Below are 27,051 nucleotides of genomic sequence, written 5' to 3'. Positions count from 1 at the left end.
AAAGTTGATTTTGGTTGTACAATTTTGTTTCGAGACGCATTTTAGACCTCAAAATTCCTCTAATAAAGGTAAAACCCTAGGATCTAGGGCAATATCTTTTGAACCCTCCACCACATCTCCCACCCCTAGTAAATCAACCTTATGTTTGTTGATGCCCAATAGAGGGACTTTTGGACCAAAAGCACACTTGTCTCAACATGATGCCTTAAATTGTCTAGTTTGGTAACATGTCATACATCTAAAAGGTACCTTCCAAAAATCCAACCATTGACAGAATGATGATGCGCCCATAGTGATGTTCAGCTGCTTCGGTAACCCCATTGACAAATCCATTTCTACCAGGACCTAAAGGATATTCTTTTCCAATACAAAAACAAATTTCTCATCAAATAAAATAAATCGCCCGACACATTCATCAACCAATTTGTTACTCGCTTGGTCCATAATTCGAGGGGAAAACCAACCAATTTCACTGAAAAGTACTGAGACTTTGGTTTGTCTACCAATGGATTAAACCCAATAATCCAATGTTGTAGCCTCCTTATAGATCTTAATTAAGTCCCCTCATCTAGGAAATGGAAATGTATCCATTGATTCACCAATAATCTTATTGTAAAACAATACCCCTGATTTTCAATTTATCAAAACCTAAAATTTGATTTGAGAATAAAAAAAGAAATGTAAAAAAATTACCCATCAAAACACAACAAAAACTTGTCGCCCTATTAAAATACATAAGACCAAGTGACAACCCACTCTTTTCATTTATTCTATGACAAGTAGTCTTCACTTTAATTGAGTCGAGGACAATAAAATACTTTGGTCATTCTAAGGCTAAGCAGTCTACATTTTAATTGAGTTGCGGATTGGCAATCAATATTATATTTTTAAATAAAGTAAGATATATCATATATAGATCGATATAAATAAATTTTAAATCTAATTATATCACTCAATCTTAATCTTTATAGTGTTTGTTATTTTATCAATAATTATAATCATAAAATACAGTCTGGCATGATATAATACTCGTTCATCATGTGCAAACACCTGTAGCGTAAGCAAATATATTGTGAAGAGTTAAAAAGTGCTTTTGCATTTTTCCAGATCTCTAATTTGAGTTTAAATACAGAGGCGACGGTAAAGTAATAGATTCTAGCAGAATAAGTGGAAGTAGAAAAAGAGTAATCGAGAATGGAAAATCGTATCACCGAGTGCTCACCTCCCCTTGCTTATGGGAAAAGGAGCCATTTTTCTCAATCCATGTGTCATGCCTCCATGCAGGATAATTTTTTTTTATTAACATTAACCATTATGTAGTTGTCCCTCCCCAAGGATAACTAAGGGTTTGGTTTCTCCCTCCTGCTTCTGTTGCACTCCACGTGTCCTAGGCATAAGAGCTGATGTATTGTTATATCTTGGTTTAAATGGAGTCTCATGCATGTCACCACGCGGCATTCGGTTAATGAGTCATTCTATGATTTTTTTGTCCCCAATACATGAATGCCTTATCCGATATTTCAAGTGGATTAATTTGTGTCTGGTTCCGTGTTGTACAAGGCCGGCAGACTGGTCTATTCCATTGCTTTGCATGGTAAACCCCACTGCAGTGACGGTGGAGATCGCTTCAATCAATCCAACGGTGAAGGAGCAATATGTTTATCACGGGCTGCCCAACTATACTGCTGAGGGTTTCGGAATTAGCTCATTTGGTTTCGCTGAGGCTTTCACTCTGAGGTTCCATCCGGGCTCCCTTGTGTGCTCAGAACCAAGCACGGGCTTACAGATCCAGCCCGAACACTTGTAGATGGATCAGCTATCCCGCAGGTAACGATGCACAGAGGTATGGTCACTTTACGCCACTTTATCTTGTGCTTCTTGGTTTCATTCTCAAGAATAGCTCTCGTTGACTTTGGGTTTTACAATTGCAGGTAACAAGCTATGGGAACAGCCGACAATCCCTGAGACAGTGCTATACACTTACTGGGCGACCCTAGCGGGTAAGTTCCTCAACAAGGGAACTGAGTTTATGTTCCTTTGGATGGATATTGCTGTAGACAACTTAGCTGGCTCTGGAGTTTAATTTATGTTTTATGGTTGCGTTTACTTAGGCATGGGCGCCTTCCTTCACGCGGCGTTCTGGTCATGGCTAGGGAGTAACCCCCCTCTTTGCCAGCATGGATTTTCCAGGTATGGAAACTCTCCAGTCGCAGCTTTTCTTGCTGCTCCCGTGATCTTTGCTCTGCCTCGAAAAACTCTGAGACTTTTATTACTTAATGGGCAAGGGATTTGGAGGGTATTCCACCCTGCCCAAGCTCCAGTTGTACTGCAATATTTTATGTAAATTTAATCACAAGTTTTTTGGGACCGGCTACAGCTTCTGTCCGTCCCTATGTATATACATTTTTCTGCGCATACATGTTTTATGGGAAACTTCTGTTGTAGACTAGTCTTGCAGTTTTAGCCCTGACAGGGGTATTCCACTCCATGGCTACCCTGTGCAGGAGCTTTCAATCTCTTTAACTATGAATTTACAGTTTTTGCACAGCTTGATTCACGTTTTGCTCTCTTTTAATGCGATAGTTGTACGCACAGTTTTAATGATGTTAGATATTCACTGTATAATTTGTTTTACATGTAAACTTGTCTTTCTTTCCTCCTTGCACTGGGCTGAGTCAAGCCCTTACACACGCCCTGTAGCCTTTCTGAGCCTTTTCCAAGGCTACGGGGTTTGAGTTCGGTATGCTAGGGCGAGTTTGAGACAGTTAGCGTGTAATTCCCACCCAACCTATGGCTTCCCACTCTCAAAATTGCCAGTTTCCCAGGCTCTTCCCTCTACTAGCCTTGGTAGAAGGGCGGTCTCCTTCCGCCACACTACAAACAGCTCAACATAAATACAGTAATCACTGACACTGTCACGGAAAACCGTAAGGGTTCCTAGTTTCGGTTTCTTTTAAGCAAAGGGTGTTCCTGGTTTAAAATAAAAGCATCTTCATGGCTTGACTTGGGGTTATCCCATTTTAAATACTTATGTCTATAACAGCAATCATGATTTCAACCTGAACCTTGATATTGCTTGGGAATACTAGTGCGACACTCAGCCTGTTTCAGGTTTGTCTATGTTGTTTCAAGTGACCCTTGTTTCAGTTGCTTAGAATTTTCCCCTTGAGCATTTGTTACAGGGGTTGCTGTCGGCCTGAGGGAAATCTTGTCTTGTATTCAGGTTCTAAAGTTCTGGTTATCTTACAGGATAAATTTCTTTACAGCAAACTAATTCTGTTTACCTCTATCACATACATTCAACAGTCAAGTCTTCCAGATTGTTAAATCTCGAGTCTGAGGATTGGTCCTTTTCATAAGGATGGGTTACGCTGCAGGATATGAGTCTCGCTTTACCGACTGTCCTCTGTCGCTAATATTAGTTTTAAAGAAACTAGGAACTTCTCATTACCTTATTATGTACTCTTACACCCTATTCAAAAACACTGCTACTTACAGGAATTAAATACTCTCTCATTTGAATAAAGGCAGAACCTCATACCTGTGTTGTCCTCCGTAGATGCACGCCCGCCTCTGCTTCCTTGATATGGTCAACCTGCCTCTGCTTCCTTGATATGGTCAACCTGCTTCACTGTAGCTAGTCTACCACCCGACCATGATACCTGTGTTGTCCTCCGTAGATGCACGCCCGCCTATGCTTCCTTGATACAGTCAACCAGCTTCACTGTAGCTAGTCTACCACCGGACCATGACACTGTCTTTCAAGACCGTCTTCCCGAGCAAGAAAACGGTCAACCTCCGTCAACCTGCTTCACTGTAGCTAGTCTACCACCCGACCATGACACTGTCTTTCAAGACCCGTCTTCCCCCTACCCCCGTCTTCCCCCTAGCTTGCTCAAAGAAAACCGTCTTTGCAAGTTGCAGAGCTCCGTCTTTGCAAGTTGTAGAGCTCCTCTTACCATCTGATCCTCACTAGAATTTCCTTTACTGTGTCTCTCTCATTTTCCTCCCCTTCCTGGAACCCATTCCATAGTTAGGGAGCTTAGGGAAAAGCAGTTAGGGTTTTTGCAACCATTTTTTTTTCTTTTTTACTTTAACTATATGAACTTTTAACTATATGAACTCCTTAGAAGTACATATCATCCCTATTACTGGGAAATTATTGCACAATTCCATTTCTGAAATAAAATAAACATTAATTAATTAATTCATGCAACACATAATAATCATCATCCTTTCATTCATCATCCTTACACCATGATTTGGGGCATCAGCGAATGGAGTTAGACTATTTTTCCAATCCCGCACAAAGCGAATGGAGTTAGACTATTTTTCCAATCCCGCACAAAGAATTATGGACGGCTTTCAACGTGCACCACATGAACTATTTTGTCATTTCTTTGCTACCATTTAAATTGTTAATTTCGAAAATATTTTGGAATTGTATGGAAATAAGTGAGGTTTTTTTATTTATTTATTATTTTTATCAACTTCATTCTTGAAAATATGTTTTTTATATTATTTTTATTTATTTAATTCTAGAATATTAAATAGCTGTAAAACTGAGTTAAAGGGACTTTATAACTATCATGTTATTGGTCTAATTGGTCTATTTTAATTAAATTAGATTTAAATTATTATATTTAATAATTAAAAGTATTGTATGTGAGATTTTTGAAAATGTTACTTATTTATTAAAAGTATTGTATGTGAGATTTTTGAAAAGTTATTTATTTATTGATCTAATAATCAGAGATTCATTGAAATCACAAGTTTGATAGGTGAATTCTATCAAAGTGCCCTAGGATTTTTGAGGGTGCTGAATCTATATATACACTCAATTAATTATAATTTTGGGTAGATCTAGAATTTTTATCTAAACTAGTTTAGTTATTAATTATAATTATAGTTATTAATTTAATTTTTTGTTTAGTTATTAATAGCTTATAATATAGTTATTAATTTTATTTTTTTTATTTAATTTATTTTTATTTTTATTTAATTTAATTTTTTGTTTAGTTATTAATAGCTTATAATATAGTTATTAATTTTATTTTTTTTATTTAATTTATTTTTATTTTTATGGAATCAAAATGTTTTATTGTTAATTATAATTATTAATTATTTTTTATTGTTAATTATAATTATTAATTATTTTAGATCGACATGGCAGCACAACATTTCTTCTATAACACTACAAGGAAAAATATTATATCAAGGTTTTATTTTTATTTCTTCTCTATTTTTATTTCTTCTATAACACTACAAGGAAAAATATTACATCAAGGTTTTATTTTTATTAATGGCTTATAATTATAAAATGGTGGCTTATAATTATAATTAATTATAAAATGGTGGCTTATAATTATAATTATAGTTATTAATTTTATATTTTTAATCTATTTTTTCTTTTATTTTATTTTTATTGATTCAAACTATTTTATTATTAATTATTTTAGGTCAAGGCATGACATAACATCTCTTCCATAACACCCCAAGCCAAAAAGCTATATCACATGACTTATTTTTATTATTAATTATTTTAGGTCAAGGCATGACATAACATCTCTTCCATAACACCCCAAGCCAAAAAGCTATATCACATGACTTATTTTTATTGTTGTAGATTAAAAAATAAATAAATAAAACTTGTGATAAATGCCATGATATAAAAATAAAATAAAAAACTTAAAAATCTTTTGATAAATGACATGATAAATATTATTTAAAAATAAATAAAATTAGGGATTATAATAAAAAAGAAAATTAGGATTTAAAAATCTTTTGATAAATGACATGATAAATATTATTTAAAAATAAATAAAATTAGGAATTATAATAAAAAAGAAAATTAGGATTTAAAAATCTTTTGATAAATGACCTGATAAATATTATTTAAAAATAAATAAAATTAGGGATTATAATAAAAAAGAAAATTAGGATTTAAAAATTAGGATTTAAAAGTCTTTTGATACATGATATAAATATTATTTAAAAATAAATAAAATTAGGAATTTTTTATAAATATTATTTAAAAATAAATAAAATTAGGAATTATAATAAAAAAGAAAAAGAAAATTAGGATTTAAAAATGTTTTGATAAATTAGGAATTATAATAAAAAAGAAACTTCTTTTTATCTCAATTTCTCTTCTAGGAAAGAGAAAAAAAAGTGCATAGATTCCAATGATAATTTTCCATGGCTAGAGATAAATGCTATAGTGTGTGGGCGTTGAAAAATAAAAGAACTCAAATACTAAGCGAGATAATGACCAACCAATAGAACCCCTATGAATGGAAAAGTTGGAGTTGGTTGTGCCTAAAGTGGAATTAAGAAAAAAAAAGTTTTTATCTCAATTTTCTTCAAAAGTTTTTATCTCAATTTTTCTTTTATGAGAGAAGAAAAGAGAGTATGCAGACTGCAATGGTAATTTTCTTTTATGAGAGAAGAAAAGAGAGTATGCAGACTGCAATGGTAATTTTTTCTGGCTAGAGATAAATACAGAGTACACATATAAATGAAAAAGTTGGAGTTAGTTAAAAAGGTGGAGTTACTTGTGCCTAAAGTGGACTTAATTATTATTTTTATATTTTTATATCTCAATTTTTCGTGGACTTAATTATTATTTTTATATTTTTATATCTCAATTATTTTTATATTTTTATATCTCAATTTTTCTTCTATAAGAGAGAATAAAAGAGAGTACGATAATTTTCTGTGACTAGAGATGAATGAATAGAGTACACAGACAACAATGATAGTTTTTCTATGACAACAATGTCTAATGAATAGAGTACACAGACAACAATGATAGAAAAACCATTTTCTTTTATGAGAGAAGAAAAGAGAGTATGCAGACTGCAATGGTAATTTTTTCTGGCTAGAGATAAATACAGAGTACACATATAAATGAAAAAGTTGGAGTTAGTTAAAAAGGTGGAGTTACTTGTGCCTAAAGTGGACTTAATTATTATTTTTATATTTTTATATCTCAATTATTTTTATATTTTTATATCTCAATTTTTCTTCTATAAGAGAGAATAAAAGAGAGTACGATAATTTTCTGTGACTAGAGATGAATGAATAGAGTACACAGACAACAATGATAGTTTTTCTATGACAACAATGTCTAATGAATAGAGTACACAGACAACAATGATAGTTTTTCTACGACAACAATGATAGTTTTTCTGTGATAGTTTTTCTGTGGCTAGAAATAACTGCCGTAGAATCTAGTTGTGCCTAGAGTAGAATTAAAAAAAAGAAAAATCATCTTTATATCAATTTTTTTCTATGAGAGAAAAAAAAAGATTACACAGAGTGCAATGATATTTCTATAGATAGAGATAAATAGAGAGTACATATACGGCAATGATAATTTTCTGTGGGTAGAGATAAACATAGGGTACATACATTGCAATGATCAAACTCCCCTTCTGTGGGTAGAGATAAACATAGGGTACATACACTGCAATGATCAAACTCCCCTTAAAAACAAGGCTTCTCATTTAGAGAGTCATAACTAAATGGGTGATGTCTATGTATGAGCTGTTCTTAGAATAATCTCAATCGCAAAATGCATGCGGAGAAGCCTCTTCTTCTTTATTCCGAAACAAGTGCAGGGCTGCTACATCAAAGCTACCAATCGAGTAAGGAACCCCCGACAAGAAAGAAAAGAATGAATCATAGGGGTTGGAGATCACAGAAGCTAGCGACGGGGAAGGACGGTTCAAAGTATTTTCCACTCAAAATTTGTTTAGTGAGGAGTCTGTTGGCCTCGTCAGTCCAGTGGACTCCATCCCAACTGATGCAGGAGTCTGGATCGGAGCAGGCCACGGCCTTCACAGTGCGGCCAGCGATGTTTCCACTGGCTCCACACTGTATGTTGTACCTGTAATTGTACTTGCCTCCAACTCCACAGCATGCTTTAGTGGTGGCCTTAAACCCTGCATTTTTGAATGTTGAGTATACTGCATCATTCATTCATAATTTCATCTGGTACTTGGAATATATACACAAATAGTTAGTACAGAATGGGATAAGGGTACCGTAGAATACCATATTCGGAGGGGTTGGCGAAGAAATCGTAGATGATGTCATATGTATTGACGTAGATGATGGTGGCGTCTTTGAGTTGCTTGCGAAGGGAGGAGAGCTGAGCTCTGAGGAGTGCGTTGTAATCAAGAACTGCGTCGTTGTAGGAAATGGAGCAGCCATGCTTATCAAAGTCGTTGGGAGAATGGGGAAAATAAGTGAGCCAGAAGGGCCCGCACCCTTGAGGGGCCACGTCCCTCACAAGAAAAGTCCTCACTCCCTCATGTCCTCACTCCCTCATTGTACAGAGTTTGCACAGCTACTGCAATAGACTCTGCAATCTTTGGAAGAATGGTAGTTTTCACCTGGGTGGGGTCGAGTTTGAGAATCATGTATCCGTAGCTGAAGTCGTTTCCCCCGATCTCTATTGTGTATATCCCGCTCTTGAACGCTTCAGCACTTGGGAGATTGCTTAGAGAACCTGTATTAACATTCCATCAATTCTCGGTTCAAAAATACTACCTACCGTTCGCCTTGATGGTGGCGAGAACCTGCTGCTTGAAAACCTTGAATTCACTGAGCTGAACAGTGAGAGAGATGGGAACGATGAAGGAATCGTTACGAGCAGTGGCACCGGCCGCAGCAAAGTTGGCTCCACCCCCGAAATTTGAACCCACGGACTGAAAATATGGGCTCAGAAACGGTAATCCTAGTGCCTCGGCTGGGATTAATTAATGTACCGAAGAAATCTATGGAGAGTTTTCCGTCGCTGTATCTGCCTGTGGGTTTGCCGAAGAATTTTTCTCCATACGGAGGATTCTCCGCAGCCTCGTTATACGGGAACACAAAGTGGACGGCACCCATATCGGAGGTTGAATCCCCAAAATTAAATATGGCCGGGTAATTACAGCGAGCTTGAGACAATATTGGAAGAATAGCCATAGCCGCAAGTATGCCCATTAAATAACATTTTGTCCCGCGCTGCGGCTCCATTGATAATCTGCTCAGACAGCGATTACTGTTAACGGTACGGACGCAAAGAAGGGTAATGGAACGAAGAAGAATGAATGCACTTCCCCAAGAAAGTTGGTCTGCAATGAATATGAGCGTCGTGTGTGAGCATTCCGATCTGTACTCATGTCGATATTGAACGCGGAGGCATCTTCGAAGCTCCCCCCCATCTCATCATGTGAGCTACAAAGGCGTCTTTGAAAATCATAAAAAATTTGGAAGACTTTTGGACATTCACTGAGTTAAGATAGGTGTCTTTTTAAGGTGGGTCACTGTACCAATTGGTTACGAGTTATTTTTATAAATAATATCGAGATTACTTACTATTCCCGGGAGTTAATTGATCTCCCCACATCTCATCATGTGCGGTCTGCTACCATGGCTACAATGGCGTGTTTCAAAATCATAAAAAATTTGGAAGACTTTTGGACATTCACAGAGTCTAGTTAAGATATTGGAACCTAGAACGGTGTCTTTTTAAGGTGGGTCACTGTACCAATTTGTTACGAGTTATTTTTATAAATAATATCGAGCTTACACATATAATAACATGAGTTAGTTGATTTAAATCACGTTACAGACAAACATGTAATGACAAAATTTGGTAAGATAAGACAAACATATAATAATATAAAATCTGGTAAAGAGACAAAAGGCTGTCCCCACCGGATCACTAACTTCACAAGGTAAAACAAGCTGAACTGGGGATTTTATTGGGAATCTAAAATGGCCCAGTTTAATTTTTTTTTGGGATTTTTAATTTCTTTTTAAGTTGAATATTTTAATTCATCCCACTTTTTAATAAATATTTTATTTTATTCAAATTAGCAGTTTCAATTCATTATATCTGTTTAATCTGCTGCCTATCTGTTTAATCTGCTGCCTAGATCTAATTCTCGATCGTGGAGAATTATCATTGCTTACTAACTTAAAAAGAACCAAAAATGGAACTAAAAAATATTAAAATTACTCACTGATGATGAACCACACTTGTTGGTTCCAAAGCATGGACCAACAATTTCTCTTGTCTAATTCATTGAAACCTTGTTTAGATTTAGCTAAACTAATATTTTTGAATATTTTGTGGATCTCAATTTTATAATAATAAGAAGAAAAAACATTAATAAGATTGTATCAAAAATCATTTAAAAATTCTATAATTCTTTAATGTTTATTTCTTTATAATTTCATCAAAAATTGTTTATTTCTTTATAATTTCATCAAAAATTATTTATTAAATTACATAATATATAATAAAAAAATTAAATGTTATTTTTATGTTAAAAAAATTATTAAAAAAAATATTTCAAGATTTTCCTAAATTCACAAAATATTCAAATAGTTAATAATATAACAAATATTTTTTTTATTATATGTTATTTTTATGTTAAAAAATTATTAAAAAAAAAATTTCAAGATTTTCCTAAATTCACAAAATATTCAAATAGTTAATAATATAACAAATATTTTAAAATAGAGACTTATTTTAAATAATATTAAATTCAATTGAAAATAAAACCATTTTTATATTCAATTATTTAGTGTTACAAATTCAAAAAAAAATAATAATTGAAAATTGAGTAAATTCCAATTTCATTATTTTAATTTATATATTTAAATTTAGTGTTTTATTACTATATATTATTGCTTATTTTATATAATATTAATATCAATAATTAAATTATATATACAATGCATTCTTTTCAATTGAAGTCAAGTTATATATACAATGCATTCTTTTCAATTGAAGTCAAGTTTTTTATTGAAATATTTGGATATTCAGAAAAATATAAAATAATAGTTTTAGAATATTTGGAATATTATGGAAAAATAATATTTATGAAATGAAAATACTAATATAAATAAGTTAAATTTTTTAAAATGATAATGAATATATATATAAAGTTTGCAAAGTTGTATTTAAAATTAATTTGAATAAAAAAATAAAACATTAATATTAAGAAAACGAATTTAAAACTAAAAATATCATTCTTTCCATTTTTAATTAATTAAATATTTATATAAAATTGAATTAATTTATTTTATTTCAATTTATTTGTAAAACAAGTTTTTATTTTTATTAAAAGAAATTGTTTTAAATGATTATTTCATTTTAAATATTTTTAGTTTATTTTGTATATTAAATACTTTTTTGATGGAGAATTTATTGGATAAAAATTTGGTTGTCTAGGACTGAAGGAAATAGAGTAAAACCCAAGATCCATAGGCATTTGGTAGGGGTGAAAGCTTGCCCCAATACACATCATTAATGGGTAATTCCAGGTGGTGTGGTTTTCCTTGAAGAGCTACGATGAGTGAACTTCCATTCATATGTTATGATAAATTTTCCATTGTGCATTACATAAATATTTCTATTTTTTAAATATATATTTTAGTCACTTTACTTTATATTTGGTGGGGATTTATTGGAACCATAAATACAAGATATATAATTTACAAAATCTTATTATATAAAAAGTTTTTCAAAGAAATAAAAATATTTGTGTATTAAAAACACATTATAATCAACTAAATATCACAATCTAATAAAAACTTATGTTAACTCTCTCAACAAATTTAAAATTAATAGCTAAATTACACTTTTCTTCTTTAACATTTTATTTTAAATTATTAATATTATAAATAACAAATCTCAAAAATCTCATAGAAACTCCCTCCAATCGTGATAATAAGATATTCATATCAAGCATACCAAAAAGAAAAAGAAAAACAACTATGTTCCGTAGCAATGTAGCTAACCATTCTCATCTCTAACTGCAACTAACTATATTTTAGTGTAATGTTTAAATAGATATTTGCTTTGACCCGTGAAATTAACTAACTATATTTTAGTGTAATGTTTAAATAGATATTTGCTTTGACCCGTGAAATTAATACAACTCATCTCTAACTGCAACTAACTATATTTTAGTGTAATGTTTAAATAGATATTTGCTTTGACCCGTGAAATTAATACAATGATAGTGTGGCATGCACACATATTAATTAAAAAAAAAAAAAATTTCTATCTCCATATATGTAACATTTCCTTTCTCCACATTAGCAACATCCGCTCTCATCTCTAATTGCAATTAACTATATCTTATTGTAATGTTTAAATATATATTTTCTTTTGACATTTGAAATTAATATTATATTTTAGTGTAATGTTTAAATAGATATTTGTTTTTGTTACTTTGTAATGTTTAAATATATATTTTCTTTTGACACTTGAAATCAATACGATGAATATGATGATGGTGTGGCGCACACACATATTAATTAAAAAATTTAAATATTTTCTACTTCTATATTTGAACCATTTCTTTTCTCCACACTAGCAACATCCCTATATAAGGGGTAAAATGATTAATTTTATAAGATAATATTATTCCTTTGGTAGTCTCCATAATAACCTTTATGTTGGTTGTTATTGCTTGATGCACAATTTGTATATCTACATTTCTTTTAAAAGTGATTAAATTATCAAACTTGAACTCTTGCAAAGTATGAGTAGTGACCATTCTATGAGAGGATTCTACCCAGTGAAAGGAAGAGATCGAGTTCTACCTAGCCAAAGGAAGATATATTCCTATTTGCAGATGTGTGAAATGATCCCTCCAACCCTTTGAAGTTTGACAGAACCAACCAATCCAAAATGGGTTCCTTATGCTTAATCAATTGCCCTATGATTAAACTACTAAATTTCTCATCAAACCACAAGTGAAAATTTCCATCTACAAACCAAATATTCAGAATATTGGTCACGCCGAAACCGAATGTGTGCTCTTTTCCATCCAACAATTTACTCAAAAAGCACATAACCTTAATTTCATAACTAGCCAAATCAAATGACACAATACCAGTATCAAGGCACCAAAATAATAGATTTATCCCTCATTTGTAAACCACATAAAAAGGCCATACAATACCTACAACAACCCCATCATTGAAAACCATTACCACTTTAAATGGCCCATTACCAGGTGTGCTACTCAAAATATGTGCCTCAATATACACATGAGGGGATTGGAGCACCCAGACTCATTAGTGGAATGAAAGAAACAAAAAGCTCCAAAAATGCCTTGTAAGCACTAGGTGGTATTTGCAACAACTTTGAATGCATATGAGACGAATTTATTTGAAACCAGGCAATGAAATAGGTAGATGTCAACATGCATGATAATTGACAATGTGTCAAGTAGTGGCAGATTAAGGCTTCAGAGATTAAGCCTTGTTGCATGATAACTGACGATGTTTCCAATAGTAGCTCTATGACCTTTCAAAAGCATGTGCTTACCAATTTCGAATGTTTAATATGGATTCATAAATTCTTTGTAAAAATATAAAGTATGACTATGCCACGGGGGTTCATTGGGGGAGAAATACCATATACGTGGGTTCATATTGGGGTATATATTTTGAGGAAAAAATGATGCAATATAATAATCATATAATAGGGGGTAAAGTGTTTTAATAAATGAGGGTATAAAAAATGGAGCTTAAAGTTAATAAAAATACAAAGGGGCATAAAATATATTAATGGAAAAATGGAAACCTACAATATCTAGTGAAAGTAGGGGCTTTTTAAATTGGGAAAGTATATTGAGTTCGTATTGGTAGGGGGTTAAATAATGTGAATGCACGTGTTATGTTAGAGGTTCTTTGAGTGAAGCCCCCATGAACTATGTTGACGTTTTCTTCTGAATATGGATTCATTGGTAGACTCTGTTTAGTCTCCATTTGATACATACGTTAGACTCTGGTGATGATACTTGTGGTGACTTGAACTCTTGCCATAATTGACCTTTGTAAACATCAAGAGGTATCCACTTCATCAATAGTTCAAGTAAGCACATACAAGGCAAGTTAGTCTACAACTCATGACCATCCAATGATATTTTTCGAGGTTAGAAAACCCATTAAGCTTCCGAAGGAGAAGCTTTTCTTTGTCCAAGTATTACACCATGATTTTGGGTTCACATATGGTGAGGCTCTAGTGTTAGTAGATTTTAGCTCACCCCCAAAATGTTAGAAGAATTGGAGGAAAGTGGTGATGGAGTGTGAGGCAATGTGTAGGTGGAGCCATTCAAAAGATCATTTCAGGGTATGAGTATGACAATTAGGAGGCAAAACTGCGTAAGATTTCTACCACCAAAGGGTTTCCTCTAAAGGAGAGAATGGAAGAAATAAGGGCAATGGGTCTTACGAATTACGCAGGGGACGAGTCTAGGTTCCACGTTAAGAAGAGATGGTTTTTCTCCAGAGAAATTATGGATGAGGACAGATTGCTTGATGGGTTGAAACCTACAAAATCCAGTAGGTTGCGAGAGAGTATTGTACAATTTCTAGAGGTAAGGTTGGTTGGCATCCATAAATCCACAATTTTCAAGGGGAAACTGCTTAGCCTGTAGCTAGACCAAGTTTGGGTTAACAACCTGTGAGGGGAATGGATCAAGCTATGACCGATAGGCTGCCTTTGTGAAAGAAAGACATTGAAGCTTGTGAACATGACGAAGCAAGGAAAGCTATTGTGAAGGTTGTAAGGGAGGCTCCAAAACGAGGCTAAGGAAAAATTTTGGAGGGTGGTTGTAGCTGCTACAACACTTGGCGACACACTGGTAGAACACGAGCTCTCTGAATGGACCTTGTTCATGAAAAGCAAGTCTAAAACCTCTGGAAGTATTGTTCAGTTTTAAGCTCATCTTGGTTTCACACTAATTTTATTGTAAGATGTAGCATATGCCAAACCCTTGGTCGATTGACACACATTCCAAGCCAAGGCAACGCAGTTGTTTCAATTGGGGTTGAGGGGTGTGTAGGTGCACAAGCAGTATAGTTGTCAGAGTCTTAGTTTCATCTTTGGTGTTGCTCCACTGCTAGCAAGCCTGGATAGTACCCTGGTGCAGGCACATAGGAACACAATCATGGCTCCACTGCCAGTGAGCCTTGTCATTACCTTGGCGGATTTACTTCCATCACCTCCTTGTGTAGGAAGCCTTTCTCTTCTTTTGCCTTATTCATTTTTCATTTTGAATTTTTTGGCTCTTCATTTTTTTTTCATTTTCACTACGGATAGCACTTATTCATTTCAGAGGTGGAAGAGGGATCCCGAATTATTGAGAGCAAAGGAGTTTGTTCCAACAGAGAAGGTTGTTCTAGTAGAGAAATAGTTTATTGTATCTCTGACGTGCCTGTTAAAGTTTCCCCCCTCACCTTACTCTACTTGACTGAGTTGACAAGGGTTAACTCAAAAACAACTGACTAGAGAAGGCGACACTAGTTATCATGCAAGCGATGTGTTTCCACCAAGGTTCACTTTGAACAGTACTATTTTCCTTCGACGTATCATGGACTAAAAGTAAGAATCTCATCATACAGAGGCAAGATGATAGATAACCAAGTAGTGATAGTTGTACAAGCCCTCTTGTAATTTACCCAGCTCATTTCAAGAGTCATACATGGTTTCATGAAAAACTAACCTATGAACGAAACAAGTGAACGAGCTAACAATCAACAAAGAAAAGAAAGAGCAGAAGCAAAAAATGAAAGTGAAGAAAGTAAACAAACAAGCAAGAAAACAAACAAGCAAACAAGCAAATAAAGCACATAAGCAAACAAGCATGCAAGTAAACAATTGAAAGCAAACACTACTCCTACTCCTACACTAATGGTACATGGGCCTAATCACATGAAGTGATACTTCCAATGCAGCCATCAGTGCATTGGTAGACCCATGTTGGTGAAGGCTTGCTCTGTGAGAAACCCAGTTGTGTGAACCAGCAAGCAAGAAAGATATAACAATGAAGACAACCACACTTCATGATTCAAAGTTCACACGGGAAATAAGTGAGTGCATGCGCATGACAGGCAGTCTGTGGACTTATCATGGTGTTGTGTGGCACTACGTGCAACTTTGAAGCATAAGCACACTCTTCAATATGACATGCAAGCAAATAAAAGAAACAAAGATAACTTGTGTCGCGCACAAGTGCTTGCAATGTAAGACTCCTCCAATGCATGAGAAATGGGATCATGTAGTTCGAGTGGAGGAAGTAAAATCTGAGTGTTAGATTGATCTTGAGTGCATACAGATGATTGATGAGGAGCCTTGAGTGTTTGAACAATTTCCTGATCGGAAGCGAAACAAAACTTAGGACAGCGAGGGCCTGACATAACCATAAGCTCGGGTTGAAGTGCCTCAATGGTCTATGGGGTTTTGACTTCATTTATATATGGATCTTCGTAGACCAGTGGCTTAGATGGATTAACAATGAGTGAATCAACATCGTGATCGGATAATGAGGTGAAGAGATCACGATAACCAAGATCAGAAAATTCAGGATGTTGGTCAGCGTCCTCATGGTTTGATGAATCACACAAAGGGGTAGATGAGGAAGGAGGATGTTCACCTTCCAAATTTCCGGAAAAAGAAGATAAAAGATCAAGTGGATTTCCAATGAATGATTGGTCCTCTCCGTTGTTGGATGATGGGCTAACATACAATGTGTCTATGAAAGATCAACAATGGGTGCATCTGTGGATGAAGACACACATGCGAAATCATGGATGGTAGGTTCACCAACAATGTTAGGAAAGAACGAAGGGGGCTCAGATGGAAGGGAGTCATCCTTTGCCGTGTGTTGATGCTCAATATCCCACTCATAATCTTCATGAATGACAATGCATGTTGGTTATGCAACACCAACTCCCTCAGTGGGTTGTTCCTCATTGAAAACAAGTGAAGAGTCTAGAATCAATGAACACAAGACTTCATCATCCAGAGGAACACCCGGGTGTGATGACGAAGGTCGTAGAAAATAATGCATATGAGGACTCGAAGGAATCACAACCAAATCTGTGTGAAAATTGAGTGAATTGATGTTGGGAGGGTGTGAAGGATGAACAGGTGTGTGGGCATGATCCCCAACATCACTAGGTAGTGGTGGAGCTATTGAATAAGAGGAAGCCAGAGAGTCAGTTGAGACAATGCCCACTTCCACATGAGATTGTGCAGCTCCATCAATGAAGAATGTTAAGCAAGGCTTGATCTTAAACTTTCTCTTGGGACGGGAAGATTTCTTAAGGCAGTACTTGAACCGGTCCCAAAGATAAGAAAATTTCATCTGGCTTCTCGGAGCTTGAAACTGTAAGTCACAGAAGTGCTGCCAAAAATCAATAATGGATTCATGCGAAGCCCTCCATTGCTGTAATAGTTTCCGGTCAAGATGGTCTGGATCAAAATGATAAAATGTGTCTTCAATAAGATCATAACAGTGCCTAAATGAGTGCATGGTGTCAGTTGGTAGGCTGAGCACCCAATGAAATGGAGATTCACGAAGTGTGAATGCAAGCAACAAATCGGCATGTTCGTTGGAAAACTCCCAATTAGACCTCAAACATTTGGTCTAAGTGTCCCAACAGTGGGTCATAAGGTAATGCCTTGACCGCGATGTCGCACAGAGGCAAGCAAGATAGCTCTGTCAGTATCAAGGGTGTGACTTATGCAATGAGTCAAGGAAGGTGTATGAGAGGTTCTAAAACTTCGAAGGGAGAAGAAGATGAAGGTGAGTTCCAGGTTCAAAGGGATTAGTCCCAACTCAGCTAGCAACACACAACACAAGAGGACATGCATAGCTTCTGGTAGAGCAGTCCACTTAGAAGTGGAAGTCACATCATACAAGGTAAGATAACACATACAACACTCATGGATCAGTTCGAGACAAGTATGAGGGTTGTTACAACAAGGTTCATGTGAAAGGTCTGTATGATGTTTGGCAGAGCAGCCAACATGGACAATGACAACATTAATAACATATGCAACACATTAACAACAAGATTCATATAATTTCATACGAATCAATTCATGCACAAGTATGTAAGTTAAACAACATATATCATTAAGGCAACCGGAGCAGTCCAACTACAATAATAACATATGCATGAAAATGTGTTGGCTCTTATTATATAAAGAAGTGTATGTCACAATCATACAATACACCATGTAAAGTTGCTAGCCTAAATAGTGGAGCGTTACAACCACATCCACCTGTTCCTCCAAAAAGATGAACTAGCTCCATGTAGTGGAGAAGCCAGGATAGATTACAATACTGTCCAAGCTTTATCCAAGATAGTCTTATCAGAAGCTTGGCTGACCAAACACCCTTACAATGAGTTATGAGGGACAATTTATAGCAAAAGGTGGGGTGACCCTTGAAATTCCCCTTTGTGATAGTTAAACTACCCTCATGACTCTTCACCTACTCTATGACTGTTACATCCAACCATTGACACTTGACTTACACTTGACATGACTCAACATTACAATGCACATGTACTCATGTGAGTCATTGACACTCGGTCCGCTGTGATGAGACCAACTCTTTGACATACTTGTGATGGTGAAGGTGGTGAGCTGATGCCAAGCTTGGTCATTTGTGATGGTGTGCATGCACCTCATGGCGACATCTTGCTGAAGCAAACTCTTGCCTCCGTTGCAACCGGTGCACTAGTTCGACCCCTTGATCCAACTCGTCTGCTAACATTCGCATGGTATTCTTAGGTATGGTTGAATTGGAAACACATTGATGCATAATGTCCATGCTGATATTCAAGTGTGTGTTGGTGGTCATGTGCATCAACTTGCCGAAGTACATGTTCAGCCCCAGTTGGACTTGCTTCTTGTCTTCTCTTTGATTAGTGTGTTGAATGGGTTAGATTTCATGTGTGCGCTCAAAGACATGCATGCTGCTAAATTGCTTGCATGCGATCAACAACACTGCTCACCATGTCTGCTTTGTGTCAGTTGCTGGGATCGATCCTTAACTTGTACGACGCAATTTCATCTATGAGTGCATGTTGCGCCCACTATTGTTCCTGTTCCTGTTGCAACTCATTCATCTGTCTGTGCAGATTCATGTTCTTCTTAAGTTGCTGCTTTATCACATGCAACTCCTTCCTTGTTCCATCTTCTACCTTCACGTGATCTTCATGTTGCACTGTCACTTCATAGCCGGAGTCTCCAAAGTTTCTTTCATCATCAATGTACCTGATTAAGCTTGCAACCTTGTTCCGCCTCCGCATTTTCAACAACCCTCCTCTTGCATTCGTTGCATTTGGTATGCTGTCTTCAGTTGCTATTCATGATGTTGCTCGTTGTGATGTTGCTCCTATCATATCCTGATGTCCTTGTGTACGAACAACTTGATGTTTTCGTGGGTAGGCAAGTCCATGGACACTTGATTGTTTACATCCCCAGGTGTGCTCTAAATGGTGTCTTCGTCTCTTCTCTCCTGGAAACCATTATACCTGTATGGCTGAGAGGTAGAACACTTGTGATACCTGGAGACATGGGAACACTCATGGCAAGCAATCTATCAATTGAAATCGAAAATGAACATGAGAACTGACTTGCAACATACCTGGGTGAATAATCATGAAGGTTGCACAATTTCGGCCAGGAGGTCGGGAGACCGATTTCCAAGATTCCACAAGGCACAGTTTGGCCTGTTGGGAGACTGAATGACTGCTGGGATTGCGCAATGCGCAATTCCAGCTAGGGAGGACTACTGACCTAGGGACAAATTTGCGCAATTTCTTGGGTCAAGTAGCCATTGTCCTCTAGAAATGCACAAAACATTCCTAGAGGCCAATGCTAGGCATGAATGCACAAATCTGGAGAGGAAGGTGAGCCTTCCTTCCCCAGATTACACAATGCAACCTTGGCGAAGGTAGAGTCTGGGCCATGGTTGGCCCGACTCACCAACGGGCAACTGAAAGTGACTAAGACAGAAAATGCATGGTGACAATAAGTGATAGCATAAGTGATTGAAAGTCCATGCAAAACATGAATGAAATATTCAACAAATAGATCAACATGCATGTGGGTGAGGTAGTTTGTCGGTTGGGCGAACATCCGTGCAAAATAATTTCATGCATGCCACTGTAATGAGATAGGAATGAAAATTGAAATAGAGCTAGGAAAAAATAGTATATATGTAAATGACAACAAGCGTTCAAAGAAATAAAGCAAACAATACTCCCACAAGCGAAAACACAAAAAGCGACAGAAATACAGCACAAGGCATGGGAAGCTGGCTTACCCCAAAACATCTGAGATGAATGTGTTGACTACTCCTAGATGTGATATGGGATGTCAGAGCTGCAAGTTTGATGTGAGGAATGAGCTCTGCAGCATCTGGTTGATGAGTTTTGATAACATTGAGGTTGTGGCATGCATGCCACGAATCTAGGGGAAGCGTCACTTGGTGGGAGGTTTCAAAATTTCTCCTTGCATGTAACCTCGAACTGCTAAACATAGATCCCTCAAACAAGGGATGCCACTGCATGCTACCTTGGGAGTAGCTTCCCATGCATGCAAGTCTATTTTTCTTAGTCCTAGAAGGAACCAGTCAATTCAGCTGCATATGCAAGAAACTGATCGACTTCTGAAGACAAATGCGTATTTTTGGCTGGGAGCTGGCTTGACTGCCTAGGAGATTTGTGCAATTTCTAGGCAAAGTAGCTGACTTTTGCCCATATTTGTGAAAATTTTGGGCTGAGTAGCCTTGCTAGGGAAATTTACGCTAATCTTGCTGGGAGTGTTGGCATGCAGGATTGTGCAACCTTCGATCCCAGCAGGCTACCAAAGAGGATTGCGCAATTTCTGGAGGAAAGGCTGGTTGCCCTCCAGAAATGCGTAATTTTCAAGGGGAAACTACTCAGCCTGTAGCTAGACCAAGTCTAGGTGAACAACCTATGAGGGGAATGGATCAAGCTATGACTGACACGCTGCCTTTGTACAAGAAAGACACTGAAGCTTGTGAAATTGACGAAGCAAGGCAAGCTGTTGTGAATGTTGGAAGGGAGGTTCCAAAACGAGGCTAAGGAAAAATTTTGGAGGGTGGTTGTAGCTGCTACAATAGTCTCCAAACATCTTTTTACTGTGTTGGTTTGAGCATCCGTCTGGGGGTGATATGCGACACTCATTTGGAGCTATGTGCCATGTAGCTTGAATAACTTTTGACAAAATTTCCTAGTGAAGGTGGATCTTGATAAGACACAATAGGAGTAGGCATGCCATGAAGTTTGAAAATTTGATGCATGAAAACTTGAGTCACCAAGGTTGGAGTAAATGGGTGTAGTAAGGCACAAGAATGGGTGTATTGGGAGAGGTGACCAAATACCACCATGATAACTGACCTGTTGCCTGATTTCAGGAGACCTGTAATGAAGTACATGGAGATATCCATCCATATATAAGTAGGTAGAAACAAGGGTTGTAAGGTTCCCGGTGTCTTCATTGTTTCCCCATTACTGCACTAAGAAACGTCACATTTATCAAAAAATATAAGCATGTATTGTTTCATCCTAACCCAAAAGGAGTGATGTGCATGAACATAAGTCTTCTAAAAACCTAAATGGCCTGCAATCGGTGAGGACTGTAGCTCTGCTAAGATGCAATGTTTGAGTGTGGAGTGAGTGGGGAGAACTATACAATACTTATGTCGAAGAATATCTTCTTGCCAAGTTTGACTCGCTGGGGGGTTAGGATCCCCTTGTGACCATTTGATTATCAAGGAAAGAGATGGATGAGTAAACCTCACGTAGGAGGTTGGTGAAAACAAGGTGAAGTCTTCAAAATAGAATATTGGTTACTTTAAAACCAATCGGTTTCTTTCAATGGATTCTATTCATGGCTCGCTTTACATGAAGGGTCCCTACTTTTTACTTAAACCTTCAGTCCCATGTTGACTTTCACTTTATAAACAATGCTTCAATCCACACCGTTGATCTTTTCTCTATCAGATCAGATGTTCAACACTCAACCTGATCAACAAAACCCATCAGGATCACTTTGCATCGTAGGTCTCTTCTCTCCAGATCCAATGGTCCTGACTCAACCCGATCAATAAAACAATCCATTAATCCTCCACCATCGATCAACCATGCACTAGATCCAATGGTTCACAAGGATATTGGGTGAACCACTTGTGCTAAGAATACCCGCTTGATTAGGCGGTTTTCTCTCTCCACTTGAGTGCTATGTGTCACTTGGTTAGTGGAATTGGGTGACTGCCCCAAAATACCACTTACAACTCTTGGTCCTCCTGATAACCACCTTCATTGTTTAAAACCTGCCTTTTGGATATAACCACGTGCATTAACTCAATACTTAAGTAAAGTGCTTAATCAATGGTTTTAGCATTTAATCATAAAATTAACCCTTAACACTAAATGAATGTGATTTAGTTTTAAAACGCATAAAACCCATAAACACTGAGATTTGCATTAAAATGTGAAAATAAAGGAAATACCCGGTTAACTGTCTGGATGCGAATACACAGAAATAAACAAGAGTTCACACCAGTGTTACTATACAAATACACACTAAATCAATTTCATTAATATAATATCAGTTACAAAGTCTTGGCCCTCTCGGCTCAATTACAACAATATATTGACCTCTGTCTCAATCTCAAACCCTCTCTAACACTCAAACTCTCGCCTCTCACTCAAACCTCAATCATCTTAGCTCAGCTGATCTTTTTCCATTACATTTTCTTTCTTTTATGAGTCAAACTCTATTTTAACTGCACTAACAACTCGATATCTATTTTGATCAATCTAACAATCAATTCTCTATCTTTAAGCTCTATTACACACCTATGCTAACAACTTAGCCTTAGTCTAAAATAAGACAATTTCCTAACTATTACAATAATGAAGTAAAATTCATCTTCGAGAGATCCAACCCTCTCTACTAAAACTAAATTTTTGACCACTCAGGTCATGAAATTCAACTCTTTTAGCCACAACATGTCAACAAACAATCACATTTTTGGCTAAGTCCAGATGCTCCTGTATCAAAACAATTCATTGTGTTCCTCCTTAATCCAATATGATATGGGAAAAGATAGGGATAAGATGGTGTCATCCTCCTCAAATTGTTTAGACAAGGCATTGGCCACAACATTGTCTTGACCCTTCTTATAGACTATCTAATAGCCATATCTCAACAATTTGGTAAGTTAGTTATTTTATTGCGGGGAGGATAAGTGTTGTTCGAAGAAATACTTCAAACTATGATGGTCAGTTCGAATTTGGAAATGTCATCTGAGAAAGTATGGTCACTAAGTGTCTATGACATGTATGGTGGTCATCATCTCATTCTCATAAGTGGATTTACACAGATTTGTGCCACTTAATTGTTTTCTTGTGAAGGCTAATTGTCGACCTTCTTGTGTTAAGACTATGCCAAAGTTGATTCTTGAGGAATCACATTTGACCACAAATGGTTTGGAGAAATCTGGGAGGGCCAACATAGGGGTAGAGCACATGGCTTCTTTGAGATCCAGGAAGGTTTTTTGAGTTGTTTTTGTCTAGAGAAGTACATTTTTCTTGAGAATTTTTGTTAGATATTTGGAAATGTGTCCATAATTTTTGAAAAATTTGTGATTGTAGCCCGTGAAGCCAAAAAATCCCTACAAACTCTTCAAGGACCTAGGTTGGGGCTAATATTGCATTTCTTGATTCTTTTTTGGATCCACCTAAATTCTTTCATGACCCATAATGTGTCCCAAGTACTCCACCTCTTCCATTCCAAACGAATGCTTGGATAATTTAACAAATAACTTATTGTCCTGCAAAAGTTGCCATTAGGGATTTTTGAGGTCTAAAATGGGCTTCCTAAGAAAAATGTACAACCAAAATAATCTTTATAATAACCAATAATATTCAAGATGATGATGTCAACCATGGGGGATGATTCACCATTTTTGGAGTAAAAAAGTACAAAGATTAAAAAATAATAAAATAATAAAACTACATTTTCAACTCGAATTTTCAACTTATATCCCTAATTTTTTACTCAAATTTAAAGTGGGAGTACTCATTGGATGCAAAATTTAATTCCTCATCCAAGGAGTACCCATGTTGCATACTTTTGATGGACTGTACTACACAAAAAATGAGAAATACATGAAAAAAACGTGATTGCAATCACATGTTTAATGTATTTCCCATTTTTTGTGTAGCAGGGTCCATCGAAAGTATGCAACATGGGTACTCCTTGGATGAGGAATCAAATTCGGCATCCAACAAGTGTTTCTGCTCAAAATTTGAGTAAACCCATACGGAGATAAGTTGTAAACACGAATTGAAAAAATAGTTTTGTCTGTTTTCCCTCTAAAATTTGATGATATAATCTAATCTTATTTTAGTATTTCCACTATTAGTTTATAATTTCCTTAGGAGGCCCATTTTAGACCTCATAAATCCCCTAATGCAATATCTTTTCAATAGGTTGAAGATGTGTTTCCCATTTTTTTTGTAGATGAGTATATCATAAAAAAATACCAGGACAAACTTTTTGAGATATGGCTTGAGAAGGTGATTTGTGAGACTTTGAAAGGTGGACTGTGCATTATAGAGACCAAAGGGAATAACCAAAAATTCACATTGACCTTCAAGGGTTCTGCAAGTTGTCTTGGGAAGGTTTGGTTCCTTCATTCTGATTTGGTGATAGCTTGAGCGAAGATTAAACTTGGTAAAGAATTGGGCACCAAGGAGTTGATCAAGGAGATCATAGACTACTGGAATGGGAAAATTATCTTGATGGTGAGCTTGTTGAAGGCCATAAATTTGAGAAACATGCACAACTCCCCATCTTTCTTGAAGACCATGATCACTAGGGACAAATAGAGGTTGGTGCTAGGACGAATAATACCTACTTCTCATAGCTCCTAAATAATATTTTCAATCTCATTATTTTATGTGAATGGATACCTGTAGGGGTGAACATTTGTTGTCTCAATACTTGGAATGAAATGGATGATATGATCATGCTCACCCTAAGAGGGGGGTAGCTCCTTGGGTTTTTCATGTACCTATTGGTGGTGACACAACACGTTGAAAATCTGGATAAATGGTGGCAGGACTGGATTCATTGGCTTGGATTGCATTGAATTGAGTAACCACTCCATGGTGGACCTTTTTTAAGAGCTTATCCATTCTATGTGAGTTTATGATAGTAAGAGTACATGTCTGGAGGCCCCTAAGAATATGAGTGTGTCCATTCTACTTGAAGCTCATATATAATTTCTAGAAGTCCATTGTAATTGGGCCTAATGTCCTAAGCCATTTGGCTCTGAGGATGATGTCTAAACCTCCCATTTCAATGGAAAACATGAAGGCCTCAAGGTGATATTCCACCATTTGGAGCTTAATGTTCTTGAAACTTGCTTCGCATTTCATGGTCCCCCCATCAGCTATGAGAATTTGAAAATTGGATATTTTTCATACAAAACAATGATTTGCCTCAGCTACCATTCTATCAAACAAATGGACAATTTAGGTGCTCATATTATGGGAGGTTATTGAATTATATGGGATAAATTTTCATTCCTCGTGGAAGTGCCCCATTATTACTACCTTCATGATCATGACCTTTTAGATGAAGCATACTTAAAGATATTACAACAATGCTTGTCAATTAGTACAATGAACATACTGCAAGAAAAATATGAAATATTACAACATTTCATGTATGGTACAAAGATGATTTGTTGATCCATACCTTAATGATTAATTCTATTATATTGCAATTTCCATAGATGAGATTTCGTTCTTTATGGTTTTAATCTGATCTCTTCTTTTCCATTGAAAAATTGTTTTTTGGTAATTCGATACCTATGGTTCTTAGAGGAAGAGGCTATACTCATCAAACAACTCCTTTCCTAAACTTCTAAAACGATTAGATTTCATCTTAGGACCACAAACTGAACATACAAATTTACGCTTTGATTGAAGACTTGCAAGAGATGGATTAAAATATATTACCAATTATTTTAAATATGCTATTTGAAAATGATGCATGACATGACATTTATAAAATTAAACACTATTAAAGTGAAGTGTAATGTTATAACATAATAAAAAAATGTGTTAGCCTTGGGGCATCATGAATTTTCCATACAATCACTCCATGGAATTGAATGATTCCCTTGCACACTACTAGTCTAGAGATATCATGCACAATGATGCCCTTTCATAACTCTAGTAAGTCATCAATAAGAGGATCGATATATATATTCATATCTTTGAATTGGTACTTACCTAATCAATTGAACATAAAGTACATAATTACTACATATATCGGTAAATAAAAAAATATCAAACATATAAGACATATTTATCAAAGAAACAAAACAAATGAGATGTTTGTTGAAAAAAATTATTCTAATCAAATACCTAGAACAAACATTTCCAACATTATGTGCTCCCTCTTTATTGACATCCATAGAGGAATGTTATTGTTGATAACAAAAACATGCCACACCATGTAAGTAGATCTAAGATCGCCAAAGGATTGACATCATGAAATTCCAATGAAAGCCTAAGATTACGAGGTTCATCTTTAAAATGTGTCCATATTTCCTCTATCTACTTAAATGCAGATCCATTTGCAGGTATTCGAAGAACAACATCTTTACTTCTGTTCTTTGCATGGTAATCCATAAATTGTGCTATGCTTTTACACTTGAACAATTTCCGAAAATGTGAAATTATGGGAATATAATGAAGAACCTTGTGAGGCACATTTTTTGTTGCTTGATCGATTTAATATCTACTAATTTGACACTTTGGGAATTCTTCTTTTAACACATGTTCTCCATAATACAAAATATTATCAATAGGACATGCATGAATAGGTTGATACTTCATTACAATATATTTCATAATGGCATGTAAATATTATTATTTGAGAGATAAAACATTTGGCGATGGTAAAAAAAAATGCACCTAACAATATACAACATAATTAAAAATTAGTACTTCTTAATATAAAGAATATTATTCGTACATATTGCATCCAAATTTTATAGATGATCAACTAACAATAAAAGTAGATGAAAATAAAAAACCTTTAACGTCAAGTACTAAATGTCACAAAATATATTACATACCTTAGGAGATGTGTGACACAAGTGTCTCACAAACCATTCA

General features: G+C 35.8%; 1 protein-coding gene and 1 pseudogene across 1 annotated transcript; one reads left to right on the top strand and one right to left on the bottom strand.

Moving 5' to 3' along the window:
• The first annotated feature begins 1,595 nt into the window (after positions 1-1,595).
• On the top strand, positions 1,596-2,547 carry LOC149260700 (uncharacterized). The gene is made up of 3 exons (XM_089380532.1): positions 1,596-1,843; positions 1,932-2,000; positions 2,112-2,547. Exons 1-3 carry the CDS (start codon positions 1,834-1,836, stop codon positions 2,342-2,344), a joined length of 312 nt encoding a protein of 103 aa, XP_089236658.1. The 5' UTR covers positions 1,596-1,833; the 3' UTR covers positions 2,345-2,547.
• A 5,136-nt stretch (positions 2,548-7,683) lies between these two features.
• LOC149260699 (GDSL esterase/lipase At4g01130-like) lies at positions 7,684-9,073 on the bottom strand (annotated as a pseudogene).
• Between the last annotated feature and the right edge of the window lie 17,978 nt (positions 9,074-27,051).

This window comes from Pinus tabuliformis, chromosome 6, assembly GCF_031772625.1.
Source record: "Pinus tabuliformis cultivar Carrire ecotype Pingquan chromosome 6, CPIR1, whole genome shotgun sequence".
Taxonomy (NCBI): domain Eukaryota; kingdom Viridiplantae; phylum Streptophyta; class Pinopsida; order Pinales; family Pinaceae; genus Pinus; species Pinus tabuliformis.
This window is presented reverse-complemented; position numbering and strand designations above follow the sequence as displayed.

What these genes read in the sequence shown, in the direction of transcription:
- LOC149260700 (XM_089380532.1), top strand. An exon ending in TTACTGGGCGACCCTAGCGG is followed by an intron (nt 2,001 to 2,111) that starts GTAAGTTCCTCA and finishes GCGTTTACTTAG; the next exon opens with GCATGGGCGCCTTCCTTCAC.